Genomic DNA, 18,615 nt, shown 5'->3' with positions numbered 1-18,615 from the left:
CCGAGCCCCCCGAGCGCAGCGGGACGAGGACGGGGTGGCTGCCCCCTGCCCACGCCCTCCTCGCAGCGGCGTTTCCGAGCCAGGCCGAAGCCGGAGCCGCCCTTGGAGGCTCGAAGAGGGCTCGGGAGCAGCTGTCGAGCAGCTGCCGGTGCCGGTGCGGGGGCCGGGGGTTGCGGCAGGCGCCCCACGAGCGGCCCAGCTGCTTTTGGGGGTGGCGGCGCTGGGAGCCCGCGCTGGGACCCACGGAGCCCAGCGCCGCGAGGCTTTGTTCTTGGAGCAGCGCGGCTGCAGCCCCTCCCCAGGCTCCACCTCCGCAGCCCACCCGAGACCCTCCTTCCCAGACCCTCCTTCCCAGACCCTCCTTCTGAAACCCTCCTTCCGCCGCCTGAGCTCCTCGCACGCTGCTTGGAGCCGCTCTCGGCACAGCACGGTGGCTCTTTGGCTCCTGGAGGCCATCAGTAGGGACCAGAGGCAACGGGGCACCAACGGGGCACCAAGTGGTGAAAGCAGCAGAGCCCCCGCTGCGTGCAGGTCACCAGCACATGGAGAGGTTTCTCTCTGACCTCTGCCACCCCGTCCCCGTCAGCCCAGAGCAGGCTGGGGCTGCCCTCGCCCCGCTCCAAGGTTTTGCCCCGCAGCTCAGCCGGCACAACCCGTTCCCAGGACGTGCCACCCCAGCGGCTGGGGCCCCGTCACGCGCGGCTGCCTGCCCCTTCCCCGCCGTCTGCTCGGTTTCGTGTCCCCGCCGCGGCTGTGCCACCTTCTCCCCGCTTCCCCTGACCTTGGCTTCGCAGCCAGGATTTGTGCACAGGGTTCACACCACATCCGTGCTTTTTCGGTCCCTGCCAGGCTGGCTGTCCTGCCCCTTCTCACCCACCCTGCTCAGCGGTGTCACCGTCCCCGTTCGCTTCACACCACCCACGTTCGCCCCCAGCCTGGGACAGGACCCGGCTCCGAGCTCCCAGTAAGCCCCAGTTATTCCACCTCCTCCCTGCCGCTCTCTGATGGGCTTTGCACCTCTCCGGGGACCAGGGGCCCCGCACCTCGGCCTGGCTCTGGGTGGGGTTTGCTTCCCGCAGCCAGATCCTGCCCCCGGCAGAAGGTTCCAGCAGATTAGCGAGACACTTTTCCTTATGATTGCTCATCACGTTAAGAGCTGCAATTATTAATGACCGCTACGGCTGCCAGAGCGGAGCAGTGGGAGCAGCTCCTCCCCACACCCACTGCCCCCGAGCCTGTTCCAGCCGGCGGTGCCGGCGCTGCCTCGCTCGCGCCCGTCCTCGGGGACAGCAGCTGCACTCAATGCGTGGCCGCGTGGCGCTGAAGCACGCCCAGCACCACCACGCTCCTGCCAGTGACTCCTCGGCCCCTGCACGGCCTCAGGGACGCAGCAGCAGGGACACGGGGACACCGCTGTGGTGTCCGACCCCGTATCCCCTCGCTCAGCCCAGCCCCAGCTTTGCCTCGTGGATTCGGTGCTGCCTCCGCCTGCTAAAAGCCAGGGACAGAGGAGGAGAAATCCGAGGCAAAGCTTTTCCCTGCGAGCTCCATCGAGCTGAGTCAGGCCCCGGGGCAGGGCTCCAGGCTGCTCGCCACCTTCCCGGCCCCGCCGCCCCTCGCTCGGCGCAACCGCAGGCCCTGAGACAGCGGGCACTTGCAGAGAAGTGTTTATTAAAGGCACTAAAAGCACCGTGGCTACATCGGAGGCAGCCCAACCGGAGAGTGTGGGTTTGGGGAGAGGCGTTTTACAGTGCTGGGACAGCGGCGGCACACGCTCTTTGGTAGGAAGCTGTTTCCGAGCCTTGCGGGGAGCCAGAGGCCGGCACGGGGCCCTGCACCCCGGCACGGCCGGGCAGGGGGTGCTGCCCCCCGCCAGCCCCAGGGGAGCAGCGGGGAGCTGGGTGCAGGGACGTAAGGCACAGAGCCCCCCCAGCCCGCAGCCACGGGAAGGCGCCGCCGCGGTCTGCAAGGCAGTGGGCAGTGGGGTCGTGGCAGGCAGGGGGAGAAGAGGCGGTTCTCCAGCCCCACACGCTGAGCACGAAGCAGGGAAGGTGGGGGAGAGCTCGGCAGGGGCTGGGGGCTGGTCCTCGCCCGCTCAGGGATGCGCTAGGAGCGTCTCTGCCCTGGTGCCAGGGCAGGTGGGCCTCATCCAGGCAAGGGAGCAGCCCCGCTGCAGCCAGGCACCCACACCCCTGACTCCAGCCCCCATGCTGAGCGGCTCAGGGGCAGCAGAGCCACGTGGCATCCCCTTCCCCGGGCTCCTAGGTCAGCCGGGGGGGCACAGAAGAAGCCACCCAGCAAGAAGGGGCTCTGAGGCTGGCCCTGCCTCTTCTGGAGCCCAGCCAGGAGCTGCCAGGAAAGAGGCAGGAGCGAGGGGAAGGGGTGAGGTCCCAGCCTGGCTCCCTGGGGCAGGGGAAGGGGTGGGAGAGGAGCATGCAGGGCCAGGGGCATGCGTGGGCACAGCCGGCCTCCCGCGCCTCACACGTGGGAGAAAGCGTGGCTCTTGCACAGCGGCTTGTCCTTCTTGGAGTAGAACGTCTTCCCTTCCAGGTTGGTCTGGCAGATCTGGGGAGGAAAGCGCAGGCGGTCAGCGGGGTCCCCGGGGTCCCCTCCCACGCTCAGCCCCAGCTGCTCTCTCACTCAGCACCGGCCTCGTGCAGGCGCCAAGGAGCAGCAGGCTCAGAGGCACTGGCGCAGAGCGAGGTGGGGAAAAACTCGTGGACTCAGGGCCCCCGTTACAGCCCCCACCAGCCTCCAGCCAGCACCCGGGGAGAGAAGGATGAGGCAGACGCGTGGCTCACCGCGCAGACGAAGCAAGTGTCGTGCCAGCTGAACCCCAGCGCCTCCAGGAACCGGTCCCCAGCGTCGATCTTGAAGTCGCAGCCGCGGCACTTGGTGCCAAACATCTTCTCGTAGTCTGCGAGCAGAGGCAGAGCCCGGGTCAGCGTTCCCCCAGCCTGCGACCCCTCGTGTCCCCGTGCAGCAGGGCACAGCCTGGGGACATCTCGCATCCAGCCCAGGACAGGGACAAAGCTCAAAGCGCCAGGCACCCTGGGCAGGGTGTCCCTGACCGCCACCATGCTGCGGGGAGGAGGCGAACCTCAGCTCCCAGGATGCAGCACTCGCTTTGATCTACATCCTCCGTCATCGCCGCGGCAACCTGCCAGCGATGGCACCACCCAGCAGCTGGGGAGGACGGGGACAGAGGGCTCAGGGGACACCCAGCCGTCCCCGTGGCCCGGGGAGAGCCCCGCAGCGCAGGGCAGCTCACGCCGGGCTCCTGCCAAGAGGTGCTGAGCCCTGTTGGCGCCCCGGGGTGACACGAGGGGTCCCCCCCCGTTCCTATACCTCTCTCGCAGTAGGGCTGTCCCTCCTCCATGTAGAAGGCACGGTTGCGGATGGGAGTTTTGCAGGCCGCGCAGGTGAAGCACTGCACGTGCCAGGTCATCTTCAGCGCGTGCATCACCTCCTGGAGGAGAGACGCTGTCAGCCCTGCACTTTGGGGGACCCCCACCCAGGGCTGAAAGGGACAGGGGGTCCCTGGGGCAGAGGGCCAGCAGGAGGGGAAGGGACAGAGCTGGGGACACGTAGGAGGTGCGGGGAGGGTCGAGGGACACTCACCCCGGTGATCTTCTTCTTGCACTTGGCGCAGCTGGGCGCGTAGCGCGTGTCGTAGCACTTGGGGCAGAAGATGGAGCCCTTCTCCTCGAAGAAACCACCCTCATCCAGCACCTTCCTGCACTGGCAGCAGGTGAACTCCTCGGGGTGGTAGTAATGTCCCAGTGCCACCAAGTAGCGGCCCCTGAGGAGGGACAGAGCCACGTCAGCCCCACCGGGGCCCCGGCACGTGCCCAGGAGGGTGGCGGGGTGGCGGCGGGTGGCCAGGGCTCACCTGATGACCTTGTTGCACTTGTAGCAGAGCGGCGTGCGGCCCAGGCCTTCGGGCGCCTGCTGGGCCGCCTGCACGATGGAGCTGCGGTTCTGCATGGGGGTCGGCGTGGCCGGCTGGCTGTGCTTGCTCAGCACCGTGCTCGTCTTGTCCGGGGCGTAGCGCTCGGCGAACGACGGGTCCACAGCCCAGGGTGGGCGGCTGGCAGGGCCAGGGGTGGCAGCGGGGGTCCTGGGGGCTGCACACACACACAGAAGCCTCCTGGATGGTGCTCCCAATCCCCCCGCACCAGCCCTACCTCTGCTCCCAGCCCTCCTGCCCCGAACCCAGAGGAAAGGTTTCACTCACCCAGTCCTGGCTCTGTTTTCATCGCTGCTCCCGGGGACGGGTCCAGCACGGAGACCTGGCTACAGAACCAGCAGTTAATCCAGCCTGCCACGCTCGCCCCCACGGCCTGTGCATGCAAGCAGGGACCCCCACCCCACAGCCAGGAGCTGGCTGAGCCCCCGTGCCCGGCCAGTAGCAGGTTTGGTGCTGGGGGACGCAGCACCCCCAGGTCTGTGGTACCCAGCGGGGTGGGAGCATTGAGCTGTGGGGCGCCGTGCCCCGGTTGTGGGGTGCTGCAGGGTGGCAGGGACCTGTAGGATCGCACACACCACTGCAGCACGCTCAAAGGTGACAGTGGGCAGGTACCCCCAGCCTCACACAGCACCCTACAGCCAGCCTGGTGGGGGGAGCCCCGGGGTCAGCTCCAGCAGAGGCAGGGAAAGGCAGGGCCAGGCTGGTCCGGGGTGGCAGTGCCTGTGACCCCCAGGGCATCCTGCCAGCACCGGGCTTGGGAGATGCAAGAGCAAGCGAGGTCCAGAGGGGCAAGGACAGTGACAGAAAGCCGGCAGCTCTGCGGCTCTCCAGGGCAAACAGAAAAAGGAGCAGGCTATAAGAGCAGGAGAATTTATTTGCTACAGAGCAAACCAGGCAGATCTGGACCCAGCACTCAAACACCAAGGCAGGAGGGAAGGTGAAGAACAAAGCCAGAAGAGCTGCCAACTGGCATCCCCAGTGCCTGCCTCTTCCTTGCCTCCAGACATGGCCTGACCCTGACAAGCCCTCATGACTGACATCCAAACAGTGCCCAGCACCTCCCAGCACCCACAGCACGGTTTCCAGCGCCACCACTCTCCTATGTAATGTGGTGCCACTCAACCTCCCCAGCTCAGTGCCAGCAGTGCCCAGCGCCCTGCCCAGGACATGCAGCCCACCTCGTCCTGCACCCCGCTGCCCACCCCTTACCTGGGCTTCCTAACAAACACATCATCATCTTGCACTGCGTGCGGCGGGGAGAGAGGAGGAGACAGAGTCAGTCGGCGGCAGCCACGGCCCCGCATGGCATGACGGAACAGAACCGGGCACCCCCTCCCTGCTGGCCCCAAACAGCCCACACCACACACAGGGACACCACGGGGCCACCATGGCCAGACCCCAACACTCGGCCCCGCAGGAACTTACGGCCATCTGTGCCCGTCAGCCGGGCCAGTTTGCGGAAGGAGCGGGACTGGGAGGTGCCGGTGCGGGGCTGCCAGTCCACAGCGTCCTCGAACAGCCGCAGCTTGCCCGGGTCACAAGCTGGGGTTTCGGGGGGCTCCTCAGGCTCCACGGGCTGCCTGTGAGTAGCAGGGGCTCAGCTGGCACCATCCTGCTCCTGCCCCTGCTCCTGCCCAGCCAGAGGCACAGGGCAGTACTACCCAAGGGCCCGGCACTCACCGCTGCTCCTCTGTGCCATAGAACGACACGCGGGGTCCCCCGTGGCTTTGAGAAAATGGCGGCACAACAGTAAGTGCTTGGGACGAGGCACGGAGCATTCCCCATGACTTAACCCGAGCCCCACAGTGACGCCAGCAGTGCTAGGCCCAGTCCAGCCTCCCTGCAGCCCCACACCAGTACCACTGCCTCGTGACAAGGTCCCGCTGCTGTCCTGCACGTCCCGATGCCCACAGCCAGGCTCTGCCGGTGCCCCCAGACCCCACCGACCCGCTGTGTCCTGGATGCAGTGGTGCAGCTCAGCCTCCCCAGTGCCAGCAGTGCCCTGGGTCCTGCCGGGGACACATGCACGCATGGGGACACCCAGCACCAGAACACCCCTGATGGGGACAGCCCAGTGCCCGGGCAGGACCCCCAATGATAGGACGGGCACGGCAGTGGCCCAGTGCTGGTGGTGCCCATCGTGTAGGAGAGCACAGAGCGGGTGCTGCAGCGCAGTGACCACCTCGGCTCTGCAGACACAGAAAGGACAGTGAGGGGCAGGGGGCGAGGAGGTGGCAGGACAGAAGACACAGTGGGAGGGTGAATGGGCCGGGAATGAGTCCCAGCACCGTGGGCCCCATGGCTTGTGCTGTACCCCGCAGCCCACCCCTTACCTGGGTTTCCTAACAAGCTCCTCATTGTGATCCTCCACTGAGGGCAGCCAGAGAGAAAGGAGGAGACAGAGTCAGTCAGGGACAGCCACGGCCCCACATAGCACGATGAAACAGAACTGGGCACCCCCTCCCTGCTAGCCCCAAACAGCCCCGCAGCACCACCACATGGCCCCGCACTGCCCACACCACACGCAGGGACACCACAGGGCCACCATGGCCAGACCCTGACACTCGGCCCTGCAGGAACTTACGGCCGTCTGTGCCCGTCAGCCGGGCCAGTTTGCGGAAGGAGCGGGACTGGGAGGTGCCGGTGCGGGGCTGCCAGTCCTCAGCATCCTCGATCAGCCGCAACTTGCCCGGGTCACACGTGGGGGTCTCGGGGGGCTCCACGGGCTGCAGGGGCTGCCTGCGAGTGGCGGGGGCAGGCACTCAGCCAGTACTGTCCTGCTCCTGACCCAGCTCCTGCCCAGCCAGCAGCACGGGGCAGAGCTGCCCAAGGACCCGACACACACCGAACCTTACAACAGCCCCCCACTCACCGCTGCTCCACTGTGCCACTGAAGGACCCACGGGAATCCCTGCGGTGGCAAGGAAATGGTGGCACAACAGTAAATGCTTGGCACATGGCGTGGAGCATTCCCCTGGCATATCCCCACCCCACAAGATGCCAGCTGCCCTTGTACCCATGCCGCCTCCCAGCTTGGGGACCCAGGGGTCACAACACCAAGGCAGGAGGGATGACGGAAATGGGAAGGCACAGGAGGTGCCACCAGTGTGAGTGCCTGGCCCCTGCAGCCCCACGGGAACCTCATGGGCTCTTGTGACAGGAATCCCAGCACCTCCCAGCACAGTTTCCAGTGCCACCACTCTCCTATGTAACGCAGCAGCACAAGAGGATGTGGTGCCGCTCAACCTCCCCAGCTCAGTGCCAGCAGTGCCCAGCGCCCTGCCCAGGACATGCAGCCCACCTCGTCCTGCACCCCGCTGCCCACCCCTTACCTGGGCTTCCTAACAAACACATCATCATCTTGCACTGCATGCAGCGGGGAGAGAGGAGGAGACAGAGTCAGTCGGCGGCAGCCACGGCCCCACATGGCATGACAGAAAAAACCCAGGCAACCCCTCCCTGCTGCCCTGAACCAGCCCCACAGAACCACCACAGAGCCCACACCACACACAGGGCCACCACAGGGCCACCACGGCCAGACCCTGACACTCGGCCCCACACTCAGTCCCGCAGGAACTTACAGCCATCTGTGCCCGTCAGCCGGGCCAGTTTGCGGAAGGAGCGGGACTGGGAGGTGCCGGTGCGGGGCTGCCAGTCCACAGCGTCCTCGAACAGCCGCAACTTGCCCGGGTCACAAGCTGGGGTTTCGGGGGGCTCCTCAGGCTCCACGGGCTGCCTGTGAGTGGCAGGGGCTCAGCTGGCACCATCCTGCCCCTGCCCAGATGGTGGCACAGGGCCATGCTGCCCAAAGGCCCAGCACACACCGGCCCTTGGCACAGCCTGGCACTCACCACTGCTCCTCTGTGCCATAGAAGGACCCGCGGGAATCCCTGCGGCATTGAGAAAATGGCAGCACAACGGTAAATGCTTGGCATGGAGCATTCCCCATGACTTAACCCGAGCCCCACAGTGACGCCAGCAGTGCTAGGCCCAGTCCAGCCTCCCTGTAGCCCCACACCAGTACCACTGCCTTGTGACACGGTCCCGCTGCTGTCCTGCACGTCCCGACACCCACAGCCAGGCTCTGCCGGTGCCCCCAGACCCCACCGACCCGCTGTGTCCTGGATGCAGTGGTGCAGCTCAGCCTCCCCAGTGCCAGCAGTGCCCTGGGTCCTGCCGGGGACACCTCAGCTGGGGACAGCAGCAGCAGGACACCCAGCATTAGGACAACTGGATGGGCACAGCCCAGCCTGTCTGCATTGTGCCCAGGCAGGACCCCCCTGACGGGATGGGCACAGCAGTGGCCGAGTGCTGGTGGTGCCCATTGTGTAGGAGAGCACAGAGCGGGTGCTGCAGCGCAGTGACCACCTCGGCTCTGCAGACACAGAAAGGACAGTGAGGGGCAGGGGGCGAGGAGGTGGCAGGACAGAAGACACAGTGGGAGGGTGAACGGGCTGGGGGCTAAGCCCCGACACCGTGGGCCCCATGGCTGAGAGCTCATGCTGCACCCCACTACCCTCCCCTTACCTGGGCTTCCTAACAAGCTCCTCATTGTGATCCTCCACTGAGGGCAGTCAGAGAGAAAGGAGGAGACAGAGTCAGTCAGGGACAGCCACGGCCCCACACACCCCACACAGCACGATGGAACAGAACCGGGCACCCCCTCCCTGCTGGACCCAAACAGCCCCGCAGCACCAACACATGGCCCCGCATAGCCCACACCACACGCAGGGACACCACGGGGCCACCACGGCCTGACCCTGACACTCGGCCCTGCAGGAACTTACGGCCGTCTGTGCCCGTCATCTGGGCCAGTTTGCGAAAGGAGCGGGACTGGGAGGTGCCAGTGCGGGGCTGCCAGTCCACAGAGTCCTCGATCAGCCGCAACTTGCCCGGGTCACACGCGGGGGTCTCGGGGGGCTCAACGGGCTGCAGGGGCTGCCTGCGAGTGGCGAGGGCAGGCACTCAGCTAGGACCATCCTGCTCTTGCTCCTGCCCCTGCCCAGCCGGCAGCATGGGGCAGAGCTGCTCAAGGGCCCTACACACACCGAACCCTACAACAGCCCCGCACTCACCGCTGCTCCACTGTGCCACTGAAGGACCCACGGGAATCCCTGCGGTGGCAAGGAAATGGCGGCACAACGGTAAATGCTTGGCACACGGAATGGGCATTCCTCTGGCTTATCCCCAGCCCACCAAAGATGCTGGCAGCACTTGGCCCAAAACAGCCACAAGGAAGCCCCACATACTCCCTTGCCTGAGGTGCCGGTGCTGCCTTGTACCTCCCTACACCCACAGCCAGTGCCCGCAGACCCCACCGACCCGCTGTGTCCTGGATGCAGTGGGTTCAGCTCAGCCTCCCCAGTGCCAGCAGTGCCCTGGGTCCTGCCGGGGACACACGCACGCATGGGGACACCCAGCACCAGGACACACCAGATGGGGACATCCCACTATCAGGACACCTGGGTGGGGACAGCCCAGCCTGGCAGCACAGTGCTGGGGCAGGACCCTCATGAAGGATGAGTACAGCAGTGGCTGATACCAGCAGTACCCAAGCATGGGCAGGGAGCAAGGAGGTGGCAGGACAGAAGACACAGCGGGAGGGAGAAGAGGCTGAGGGCTGAGCCCCGACACCGTGGGCCCCACAGCTGAGAGCTCATGCTGCACCCCACTGCCCACCCCTTACCTGGGTTTCCTAACAAGCTCCTCATCATGATCCTCCACTGAGGGCAGCCAGGGAGAAAGGAGGAGACAGAGTCAGTTGGGGACAGCCACGGCCCCACACGGCACGACGGAACAGAACCGGGCACCCCCTCCCTGCTGCCCCCAAACAGCCCACACCACACACAGGGCCAGCATGGGGTCACCACAACCAGACCCCGACACTTGGCCCCACACCCAGGGTCAGCTCCAGGCACCAGGCCCTGCAGGAACTTACGGCCGTCTGTGCCCGTCAGCCGGGCCAGTTTGCGGAAGGAGCGGGACTGGGAGGTGCCGGTGCGGGGCTGCCAGTCCTCAGCATCCTCGATCAGCCGCAACTTGCCCGGGTCACGCATGGGGGTCCCAGGGGAGTGCGGGGGCTGGCTGCAAGTGACAGGGGCAGGCACTCAGCTGGCACCGACCTGCCCCTGCTTCTGATTGCCAGCGGCGTGGGGCAGCGCTGCCAGGGGCCAGGCACACCCCGACCCCCAGCACAGCCCAGCACTCACCACTCCTCCTCGGTACCCCAGAATGACACACGAGGACCCCTGCGGCGGCAAGAAAATGACGGCACAACGGTAAATGGCTGGCACGTGGCCGAGCATTCCCAAAGGCTTGTCCGCAGCCCCATGGTGACGCCAGCAACACTCGCTCAATTCCAGCTCCCCCACAGCCCCAGATCACGATCACAGGATTTTGTGCCCGAGGGCCAGACGATGCCCAGCACCTCCCTGCACCCAGCCAGGCTCTGCTGGTGCCCCCAGACCCCACCGACCCGCTGTGTCCTGGATGCAGCGGTGCAGCTCAGCCTCCCCAGTGCCAGCAGTGCCCTGGGTCCTGCCGGGGACACCTCAGTTGGGGACAGCCCAGCATTAGGACACCCTAGATTTGGACAGGACCGTCCCAGGCAGGAACCTCACAACGGAACGGGCACAGCAGTGGCCAAGTGCTGGCAGTGCTCACCATGGAGGAGAGCACAGAGCGGGTGCTGCAGCGCAGTGACCACCTCGGCTCTGCAGACACAGAAAGGACAGTGAGGGGCAGGGGGCGAGGAGGTGGCAGGACAGAAGACACAGTGGGAGGGTGAACGGGCTGGGGGCTGAGCCCCAGCACCGCAGGCCCTATGGCTCATGCTGCACCCCACTGCCCACCCCTTACCTGGGCTTCCTAACAAGCTCCTCATCGTGATCCTCCACTGAGGGCAGCCAGGGAGAAAGGAGGAGACAGAGTCAGTCAGGGACAGCCACGGCCCCACACGGCACGATGGAACAGAACCGGGCACCCCTCCCTGCTGGCCCCAAACCAGACCCACGGCACCACCACGTGCCCACACACGGCCCATGCCACATACAGGGACACCACAGGGCCACCCCGGCCACAAACCGATGCCACCTCATCCCGCATCCAGGGCCTGATCTGGGCACCCTGGGCTGCCGGCAAGCACCAGTGCCCATGGGAACTTACGGCTGTCTGTGCCCGTCAGCTGGGCCAGTTTGAGGAAGGAGCGGGACTGGGTGTTGGTGTTGCGGGGCTGCCAGTCCTCAGAGTCCTCGATCAGATGCAACTTGCTGGGGTCATATATGGGGGTAGTGGGGTGCTGCGGCGGCTGCCTGCGAGCGACAGGGGCGGGCATTCAGCTGGCACCGTCCTGTCCCTGCCCGGCTGGTGGCATGGGGCAGCGCTGCCCATGTCCCATCCCCACCACTGCTCCACAGACCCATGAGGATCCCCACAGCGTCACCACCTCCCCGAGGCCACCCCATACCTCACAACAGCAAGTATTTCACACTCCAAATACCAAATACGCACGTCCTCCCCACCCCTTACTTATCGTCCACATAGGAAGGGCCCACTAAGGACGTCTTCTCAGCACTCATTTTCCATCTCTGCAGTTTGAGGCTGGCCCTAAAGGCCAGGAGGAGAGAGGACAGGGCAAGAGAAAGCCAAGAGCAAAATCACACACCGGGGAGCAGTACGGGAGCCTGGCAAACACCTGTGGTGCTATGGGCAGGGTGCACAGCGCAGCTTTCCACATGCTGGAGAGAAAAACGACCAGGTGCGAGGACACCCCAGTGCCCTCACAGCCAGCATCTCTACGGACAGCTTGATGCCAGGAGAGACCCACGTGGCCCAAGTGGGGTGTGCTGCCAGCACGGTGACACCGAGCCACCAGGCTAACCCTGCCCCAGGTGTACGGGGCACCAGCAGGGGAGTAACAGGGCAAGAGGCATGCAGGAAGGCTAGAGAGAGCAGGCAAAAGGCTTACTGACTTGTCAAGGCTCTGCACCTGTAGGGGAGAGGGAAAGAGAAAGGGAGGAGAGAAAGAAAGAGAAGGAAGGTGAAATTAGACCCAGAGCACCCAAGAAGTTTCCAGAGCTCACCTACAGCCTGCACCACTCCCCCTGCCACCTGTGTCCAGCTCGCCCGGGGCTGGGAGCACGCTGGGCTGCGGGGACATCGCCAACAGAGCACTCTGTGCCGCCCCTGGCCCCCCAAAATGGGCCTGGGTGTGGAGGGCAGCCAGGGCCACGTCCCCCCATCGCCCAGCTCCAGGGTGCCGTGGCCAGGACGGGCAGGGAGCAGCAGCTGGCCGGGCACACGGCAGCACCGTGCAGGGCTTCCCTTTGCCAGCCCGTCCCCACAGCCCCATAGAACACCCTGGGCTGCCGAGAGCATCCACGGCAGCCACAGCCTTCCTGCCCCTCGCTGCAGGGCTGTCGCAGACGCCGGTGAGTGTATTATGATGGCTGCGCCCCGCGGGGCTCCCCAAAGGCCAGCGGAGGAGGACACGTCCCCGAGCGAGGAGCAGGCGTGAGCGTGTCCCCACGCGTGGCGGTCCTGTTACGCGGTCTCAGCGCCAGCCGTCGGGGGACCCGGCACGGGCACCGTCGCCCGCTCCCACCCACGGGTGCCTGGCATGCAAGGCGCAGCGGGGCCGGGCAGCGGGCTCCCCTGTGTTCTCGGGGAGCGGGATGGACAGCAACATACCCATTGTGCTGGGGGGTGCAGGCGGGCGCCAGGGGCACGTACGTCACGGGTTTCGTCACCAGCCCGGGCCGTGGGTTCGGAGGCGAGCCGGCCCCAAAGGGCCGAGCTGTTTTGTTGAGGGCGGTGCTGGGAGCGAAGTTATATTTCGGGGGCTCAGAGCAGGGGAGTGAGTCCTGAGCGAGACAAAACACACAGACACGGGCTCACACGTCAAGCAGCATGCAAGGGGCAGCCCCGGGCCAGGCAGCGCAGCGGGCAGATAGGTGGAAAAGCCGGGCTCGTCCTCGCCTCGGGCACGCAAACACGGACAGCGCGTGAGCTTTGGGCACCGGGCTCTGCCAGCCAGGTCTCCTCTCCGCAGGGCATCCAGCCCAGGGTCACCAGGCTGCACGCCTGTCCCGAGGGTTGCTGTAGGATTAGTAAGTGCCCCACACGCTCGCTGCTGCCCCGTGGCGGGGCCGGGCATGCACACGCGCTGCTCGCAACCATCCCGCGGCACAAAGCTCAAGGCATGCAGGTGGCTTCTGTCCAGGAGCCGCTGGCCCTGGCTCTGCCTCCCCGTGCAGCAGGAGGGAGGGAGTTTCTGTGCCAGGGAGCTCCAGCACCGGCAAATGTAGGGCCCAAAGGCCGTGCTGCTGCTGCCTGGCCCCTCCGCACCCAGGACCAGCAGTGGCAGCTGGGGACTGGGCGCCTGCGGGGCAGGTCCTGCTCCCCCCAGTCTCTCGTGTCGCTAGGGCTCAGAGCTGCCGTACCAGCCCTCCAAACACACCCCGGTCCCCAAGAAGCCTTTGGGCCCCAGGAGCAAAGTCCGCTCCTCCGGATAAGCTCGGAGCCTTCCCCACCCCCAGCTCGGGGCCGAGCTGCTGCAGGCAGCGATGCAGCAACACACCTACCTTCTGCGGCTTCCCCAGGTGGTTCTGGGCTCTGCAAGAGAGGAGACGGTGAGGCAGGAGCTGCACGGGCCCAACAGCCATCCCCCCCCCTACGGACGGGACCGATGGGGTGCTAACACCCAAGGGAGCCATGGCTGGCCAGCACTGCCCTGCGGGCAGAGGTGAGGGCCAGGAGCTGCCCTGGGGCAGCAGGACCAGAGGGGGCAACGAGCAGAGGGCCCCAGCTTGGCTCCGGCCACACCAGCACCCCGTATTTACGCGCCCCGCAGGCCCCTACCTGCTCAGCGTGAGGCAGAGCCTGTCCCCGCAGGCGCGGATCCTGTTCTGGGCCTCGATGTGCGTCATGGCGCTGGTGCTCTCGCCGTCGATGTACAGCACCCAGTCGCCCACTCCCACGCCAGCCTGGGCCGCCTTCCCGCCCGGCGTCAGCTGCAGGACAGAGAGAGTCAGGGGGAGCTGGCCAGCCCGGCGGAGGGACGATTTGTCCCCGTGAGAGCCAGCGACAAGGTCAGCCAGGCACAGGACACCCCTCATGGTGCCTCGTCCCGTTTTAGGGCAGCCTGCAACACGGTGCTGCAGCAGTGTGGGGTCAGAGCAGTACTGGGTTGATGCAGAGACCCCCACCCCAGACCACCCCACGTTTCCTATTTCTTTAACCCACAGCAGCCTCTCCCTGGCTGCAGCAGCCAAGCACTAACCCCAAACGCTGCCCTGAGGCACAGCATGGCCGGGGGCTGTGCCAGCACCCCGGGGACAGCGCCGTCCCCATCCCCATGGGTAGCCCCATGGACAGCCCGGGCTTTCCAAGCGATGCCCAGCGGCAGAGGCCACATTGGCTCTGCCTCGCTCCCTGAGGTATCAGGGCTGGAAGCGAACGGGGTGAGTCAGGGCCCGGCACGCAGCCCACGTCTCACCCCTCAGGGCTGCAAACCACAGCCACTTTCCCAGCCTGGAGCTGGGGAACACGGGGGGGACACAGACCTGCATCCCCCAGCCGGGCTGTGCTCCTGTGCCCTTCAGACCCCTCACCCGGCTCAGGTACAGGGTTGGGATGTGCCTGGATCGCCCCCACTGGCCCTAAACACCCTCAGCTCCTGCCGGGGATGCGCAGCCGAGGGGCGAGCAGGGCGCAGGCCCCAGCGCCGCTGCAAGGCAGCTCCCAGGCACTGACAGACAGACAGAGGAGTCAGACAGACAGACGTGGGCAGGCTGCAGCCATTCCTGCTCCTCCAGCGCGGAAGAACTCAAGGCGCTTGGATTTGGACCAAGTATTTCCTCAAGCCCTGTTCGACATGAACATAAAAGGAGCGAGCCAGATTCCCAGCGCTGTCAGAGGGCTGGAAAATCCCTGCCGCCGAGCATCGGGGCCCTCCTCGCCCATGCGCAGAGCCCGGCCCGCCCTGGGCGCAGCGCTCCCTGCCCCAGGTACTTAGACCCCCCCCCCGTGCACCGGGCCGAACCTTGCCCCCGCTGCCAGGCACGGCACGGCTCCACCGGCACCTTGCCGCCGTCCCCAAAAGGGACACGGGCATCCCCTGCGGCGTTCGGGACAGGAGGATGCTCCCGGCCACTCCTGCACGCCCCGGCTTGCTGCCCTCGGGGCTGGGAAGGAGCAGTGGCTGCGTGGGTTTGGAGCTGGGAGAGGTTTTCGCACGGCTGCCCGGGGAGGGGGAGCGCGGCAGGCTGTGTCCCGGCACGCCCGGCCCACGCCGGCACCGGCACCGCCGCGCCAGGAAGCCCCTCCTGCAGATGCCAGCTCAGCCGGACTCGGGCTCGGCCAGGACCCGCTCTGGCCTTCCCGTTTCCTGCCCCCTGGGCTAAAAGCTCCTGCCCTGGTTTCCTTCCTCCCCTCTCCGCCCAGCCAGGCCTTTGTTCCCCACACCTCTGGGTGCCACCGCGCGGCCTCCCCGCAGGGCTCCGCGTCTCACCGGCAAGGTGAGCTGGGCACGAGGAGCATCACTCTCACCCGCGGCACCCGGGTCTCTCCTCTTCCCTGCTGCCACGCTCCAGGATGAGCCACGCAGCGCCTGCTGCCGCTCCTACCTCAGCTCTGCCACCTTGGGGACACCTCGCAGCCGAGGCGTCGGGACGCCACAGAGCCTCTTGCGTGCTCCAGGCGGTACCTTCAGGGCTGGGAGCAGCTCTGGGTGCAGAGCAGTGCACCATCAGACAGCAACACAGCCTAGCATCACCACAGAGCCCCCCAAAAGCTGGCTGCGTCCCCTGGGAACGTCCTCGTTGCTCCTCACGCTGCCACTGCCCAGCCCCAGGCTCCTCAGGAGCTTCTTGCAGCCCCAGCGCCTCCACCCCGGGCCCCAGGCACCGCTCTGCCCTGCCCTGCGCTTCCCGAGCCCCTGCAGCGGGGCTGGCCTGCGCGCACATCGCCTCTTGCTTCGCAAGGCCCCTGCCCTAGGCCCTCGGAGGCTCCTCCGTCTGATCAGACCCTTTGTTAAGCGCTGGCTCGCAGCCAAGAGAAACATTTTTTAGAGAATAAACTCGCCGAAGCCGTCTCCGCGCTCGGCGAGGATCGGCTGGCCCCAGGGCAGCGGTGCGGGCGATCGCAGCCTCGCACGGTGCCCCCCAGGTGGGAGCTGCGTGCTGGGCGCTGCGGGCACCCCCACCTCGAGGACGGGCACCCAGAGCCAAGGCTGGTGCCAGGGGCAGGCCCCCACGCTGCGCCCGGTGCCGCCGGCGTGGCCGTCCTCGGAGAAGCAGCCTCCCGTGCCAGCTGCCCGAGCGTCAGCAGCACGGGCGGTGCAGGCGCATTCCGAGGCTTATAAGGCAATTTTGTGGCCGGAGCTGCTGCTAGCACCCGTGGGCCAGGCCACCCAGGGACAGGGACCTACACGCACCCAGGGGCCAGACCCGGCCTTGGTGAGCATCACGCCGGGGGAAGCTCGCACCAGGTGCCCCGGGCAGGAGCAGCAGGCAGCACAGCGGCTCGGGTGTGCCTGCGCTCAGGAAATGAGCTGGTTTTGTGGCTGGGACGTGTCCCGTGCCAGCAGGGCTGCAGCCTCGGGCAGACGGGGCGAGTGCCCTGCACAAGCCAGGCCCCAGGACGCTGCAGATCGGAGCCGGCCCCGCGGCTCAGACGCACGGAGAGCAGCCGCCCTCCCCCTGCGCGGGGCTCGCTCCGGAAGAGGCCTCCCCTGCCTCCCCCAGCAGCCAGGATGACTCTGCAGAGGCTGAGCAGCATTACACAGCGCTGCTGCGGTTCCCTGCCCGGAACACCCCCTGCACACACACACACACCCCCCCGCCACAGCAGAGCTGATAAGGCGGCTCCGGGGAGGCTACGCAGAGCCAGGCAGGGCCGGGCACAGCACTCCCGGGGCCCCAGCTCGCCCGCATCCCCCATACGGCTCTGCCTCTGCTGCCTGGGTGCTGTGGCTGTGGCCTCAAACCCACAGAGACAGAGGAGAACGGGCCACGCTGGTGTTTGGCTTCTCTTACCCTAGAGATGGAGAGCGGCATGCTGAAATCCTTCCCTCCCTGCAGCCTGAACCCCCAGGGCGCCGGCCCGTTGAGCATCACCTTGTAGGACTCCATGTCGCCCATCTCTGCAAGGGAAGAGGGGGGTGAGCCCGGCGGGGCGCGACGTGGGAACGGCGTGGGGAGAGCAGCCGAGGAGGGGGCCCGGCAGGACGGGGCAGGAGGAGACAGGTCACGTTTCCAGCAGCAGCTCCACCCCGACCAGCCCACACTGCGGTTACCGACGCACCCCAAATCCATCAGCATCTCCCGCAGCAGCGCCAGAGCTGAGGGGCACCGGGGAGCCAGACGGGCTCTGCCCTCCCTCTCCCAAACCTGGCACGGGCTCTCCCTCGCAGCACCCCAAAACCCCCTGAGGCCGTTTCAGCCAGTGGAGAGGTGGCAGCTGGCAGGGCCGGGAACCAGAAGCCTTTTTGCCGGGTGGATGAGCAGCAGCAGCAGCAGGGGAGCTGCGCGATGCCCTGAGAGGCAGCTGGCTGCGCAGACGCTACCTGGGAGCCACACACGGCGCCGGGGTTTGGGGCAGGGAATCCCAGCGCATCCCTGCCCGCCAGCACCGCGCTGACAGCTGTCAGCCCGCCAAGCCACCGGGCACTTTGGCCAGCCCCAGCCGTGCCTCGCTTCGGGAGAGCCGCGATGCCCTTCCCGAGCCCTGAACGCGAGGAACGGGAGCGGGATGGGCTCGGCTCTGGCTGCCTCTCCCCCCGGCTGTGGGCTGGGGGCCGGGGGCCGTCGTGTCCCTGCTCCCCCCGGACCTAACCCGGGCTATATAAGGCGTGTAAGCTGACACCCGGCGGCTCCCTCTCGCCGGGGCTGGGTGCAGGCTGCGTGTCAGACATTCCCCGGGTCAGACATTCCCCGGCACGCAGCAGCCGCGCAGACCCCAGCGAGGCGCTGCCTTGGCCGGGGCGGGGAGGGAGGGGACGAGGTGGGGTCCCCGGCAGCACCGTGGGGGTGGAGGGGGGGGGGGGGGTCTGGCAGCCCTAAACTGGGGGCTGGCGGGGCTGGGGGAGCGGGGGGTGGGCGAGGTGGGAGCCCCCCACCCTCTGCTCGTGCGCCCTGCCGGAGGATGGGCGCAGCCACGTCCCACGGGGCCACCCGCAGCACGGCCACCTGCTGCTGGGGGGCTGCGGGGCTGAGCCCCCCCCTACCCCACCGGGAACCCCCCCTGTGCCCCGCAGGGACCCCCCCACACACCCTATAGGGACCCCCCGCTCCCCTCCGCAGCCCCCCATCCCCATACTGGGAGCCCTGCCCTGCCCCTCCCGGCCCCAGACACCCGCTTTCCCCCAGCCCTACACCCTCAGCCCCCCAACCAAGCTCCCACCCCCTTTGGAAGCTGCACCCCCCCTGCACTCACCGGGGCCGGGCCGGCCCCCGGGGGCAGCGGGGCCGCGGGGCTGTGGCCGCGGCGGGGGGGGAGCGGAGCGGAGCGGAGCGGAGCCGGCGGCCGCGGGACTCGAACCCGGGCCCCGCCCCTCGCCGCGCCTTATATAGGGCCGGGAGGGGGGCGTGGCCACCGCGAGGCTCGGCCAATCAGCGCGCGCGCCCGCTCCCACTCCCGCCACCTCC

The 18,615-nt window shown here is 67.2% G+C and overlaps 1 protein-coding gene across 19 annotated transcripts; it reads right to left on the bottom strand.

Moving 5' to 3' along the window:
• Window positions 1-2,331: 2,331 nt before the first annotated feature.
• On the bottom strand, window positions 2,332-18,541 carry PDLIM7 (PDZ and LIM domain 7). 19 transcript variants are annotated; one of them, XM_084535950.1, is made up of 28 exons: window positions 18,404-18,541; window positions 17,005-17,111; window positions 13,829-13,980; window positions 13,552-13,582; window positions 11,941-11,957; window positions 11,135-11,280; window positions 10,829-10,865; window positions 10,180-10,218; window positions 9,909-10,054; window positions 9,657-9,693; window positions 9,046-9,084; window positions 8,758-8,912; window positions 8,498-8,534; window positions 7,822-7,860; window positions 7,552-7,706; window positions 7,303-7,336; window positions 6,843-6,881; window positions 6,555-6,709; window positions 6,304-6,340; window positions 5,651-5,695; window positions 5,396-5,550; window positions 5,180-5,213; window positions 4,238-4,296; window positions 3,893-4,127; window positions 3,622-3,802; window positions 3,349-3,469; window positions 2,802-2,917; window positions 2,332-2,565 (listed from the first exon to the last, which is right to left on the bottom strand). In XM_084535950.1, exons 2-28 carry the CDS (start codon window positions 17,107-17,109, stop codon window positions 2,479-2,481), a joined length of 2,433 nt encoding a protein of 810 aa, XP_084392076.1. In that variant the 5' UTR covers window positions 17,110-17,111; window positions 18,404-18,541; the 3' UTR covers window positions 2,332-2,478. The 19 variants fall into 19 exon arrangements, with proteins under 19 accessions (XP_084392076.1, XP_084392087.1, XP_084392093.1 ...); XM_084535961.1 differs by lacking the exons at window positions 10,829-10,865; window positions 11,135-11,280; XM_084535967.1 differs by lacking the exons at window positions 5,180-5,213; window positions 5,396-5,550; window positions 5,651-5,695.
• Window positions 18,542-18,615: the final 74 nt, after the last annotated feature.

This window comes from Aythya ferina (genome assembly GCF_964211825.1).
Source record: "Aythya ferina genome assembly, chromosome: 14".
Lineage (NCBI taxonomy): Eukaryota > Metazoa > Chordata > Aves > Anseriformes > Anatidae > Aythya > Aythya ferina.
Note: the sequence above shows the minus strand (reverse complement) of the source record. Positions and strands in the feature narration are given on the sequence as shown.

Bases quoted from the DNA above. Each gene is read 5' to 3' on its own strand.
- PDLIM7 (XM_084535950.1), bottom strand. From the start codon at position 17,109: ATGGGCGACATGGAGTCCTACAAGGTGATGCTCAACGGGCCGGCGCCC. The intron at 10,866-11,134 runs GTAAGTTCCCAT...GGCTGCCCTCAG, and splicing joins GCTGACGGGCACAGACAGCC to TGGAGGATCACGATGAGGAG. The intron at 2,918-3,348 runs GTATAGGAACGG...CTCTGCTCGCAG, and splicing joins ACAGCCCTACTGCGAGAGAG to ACTACGAGAAGATGTTTGGC.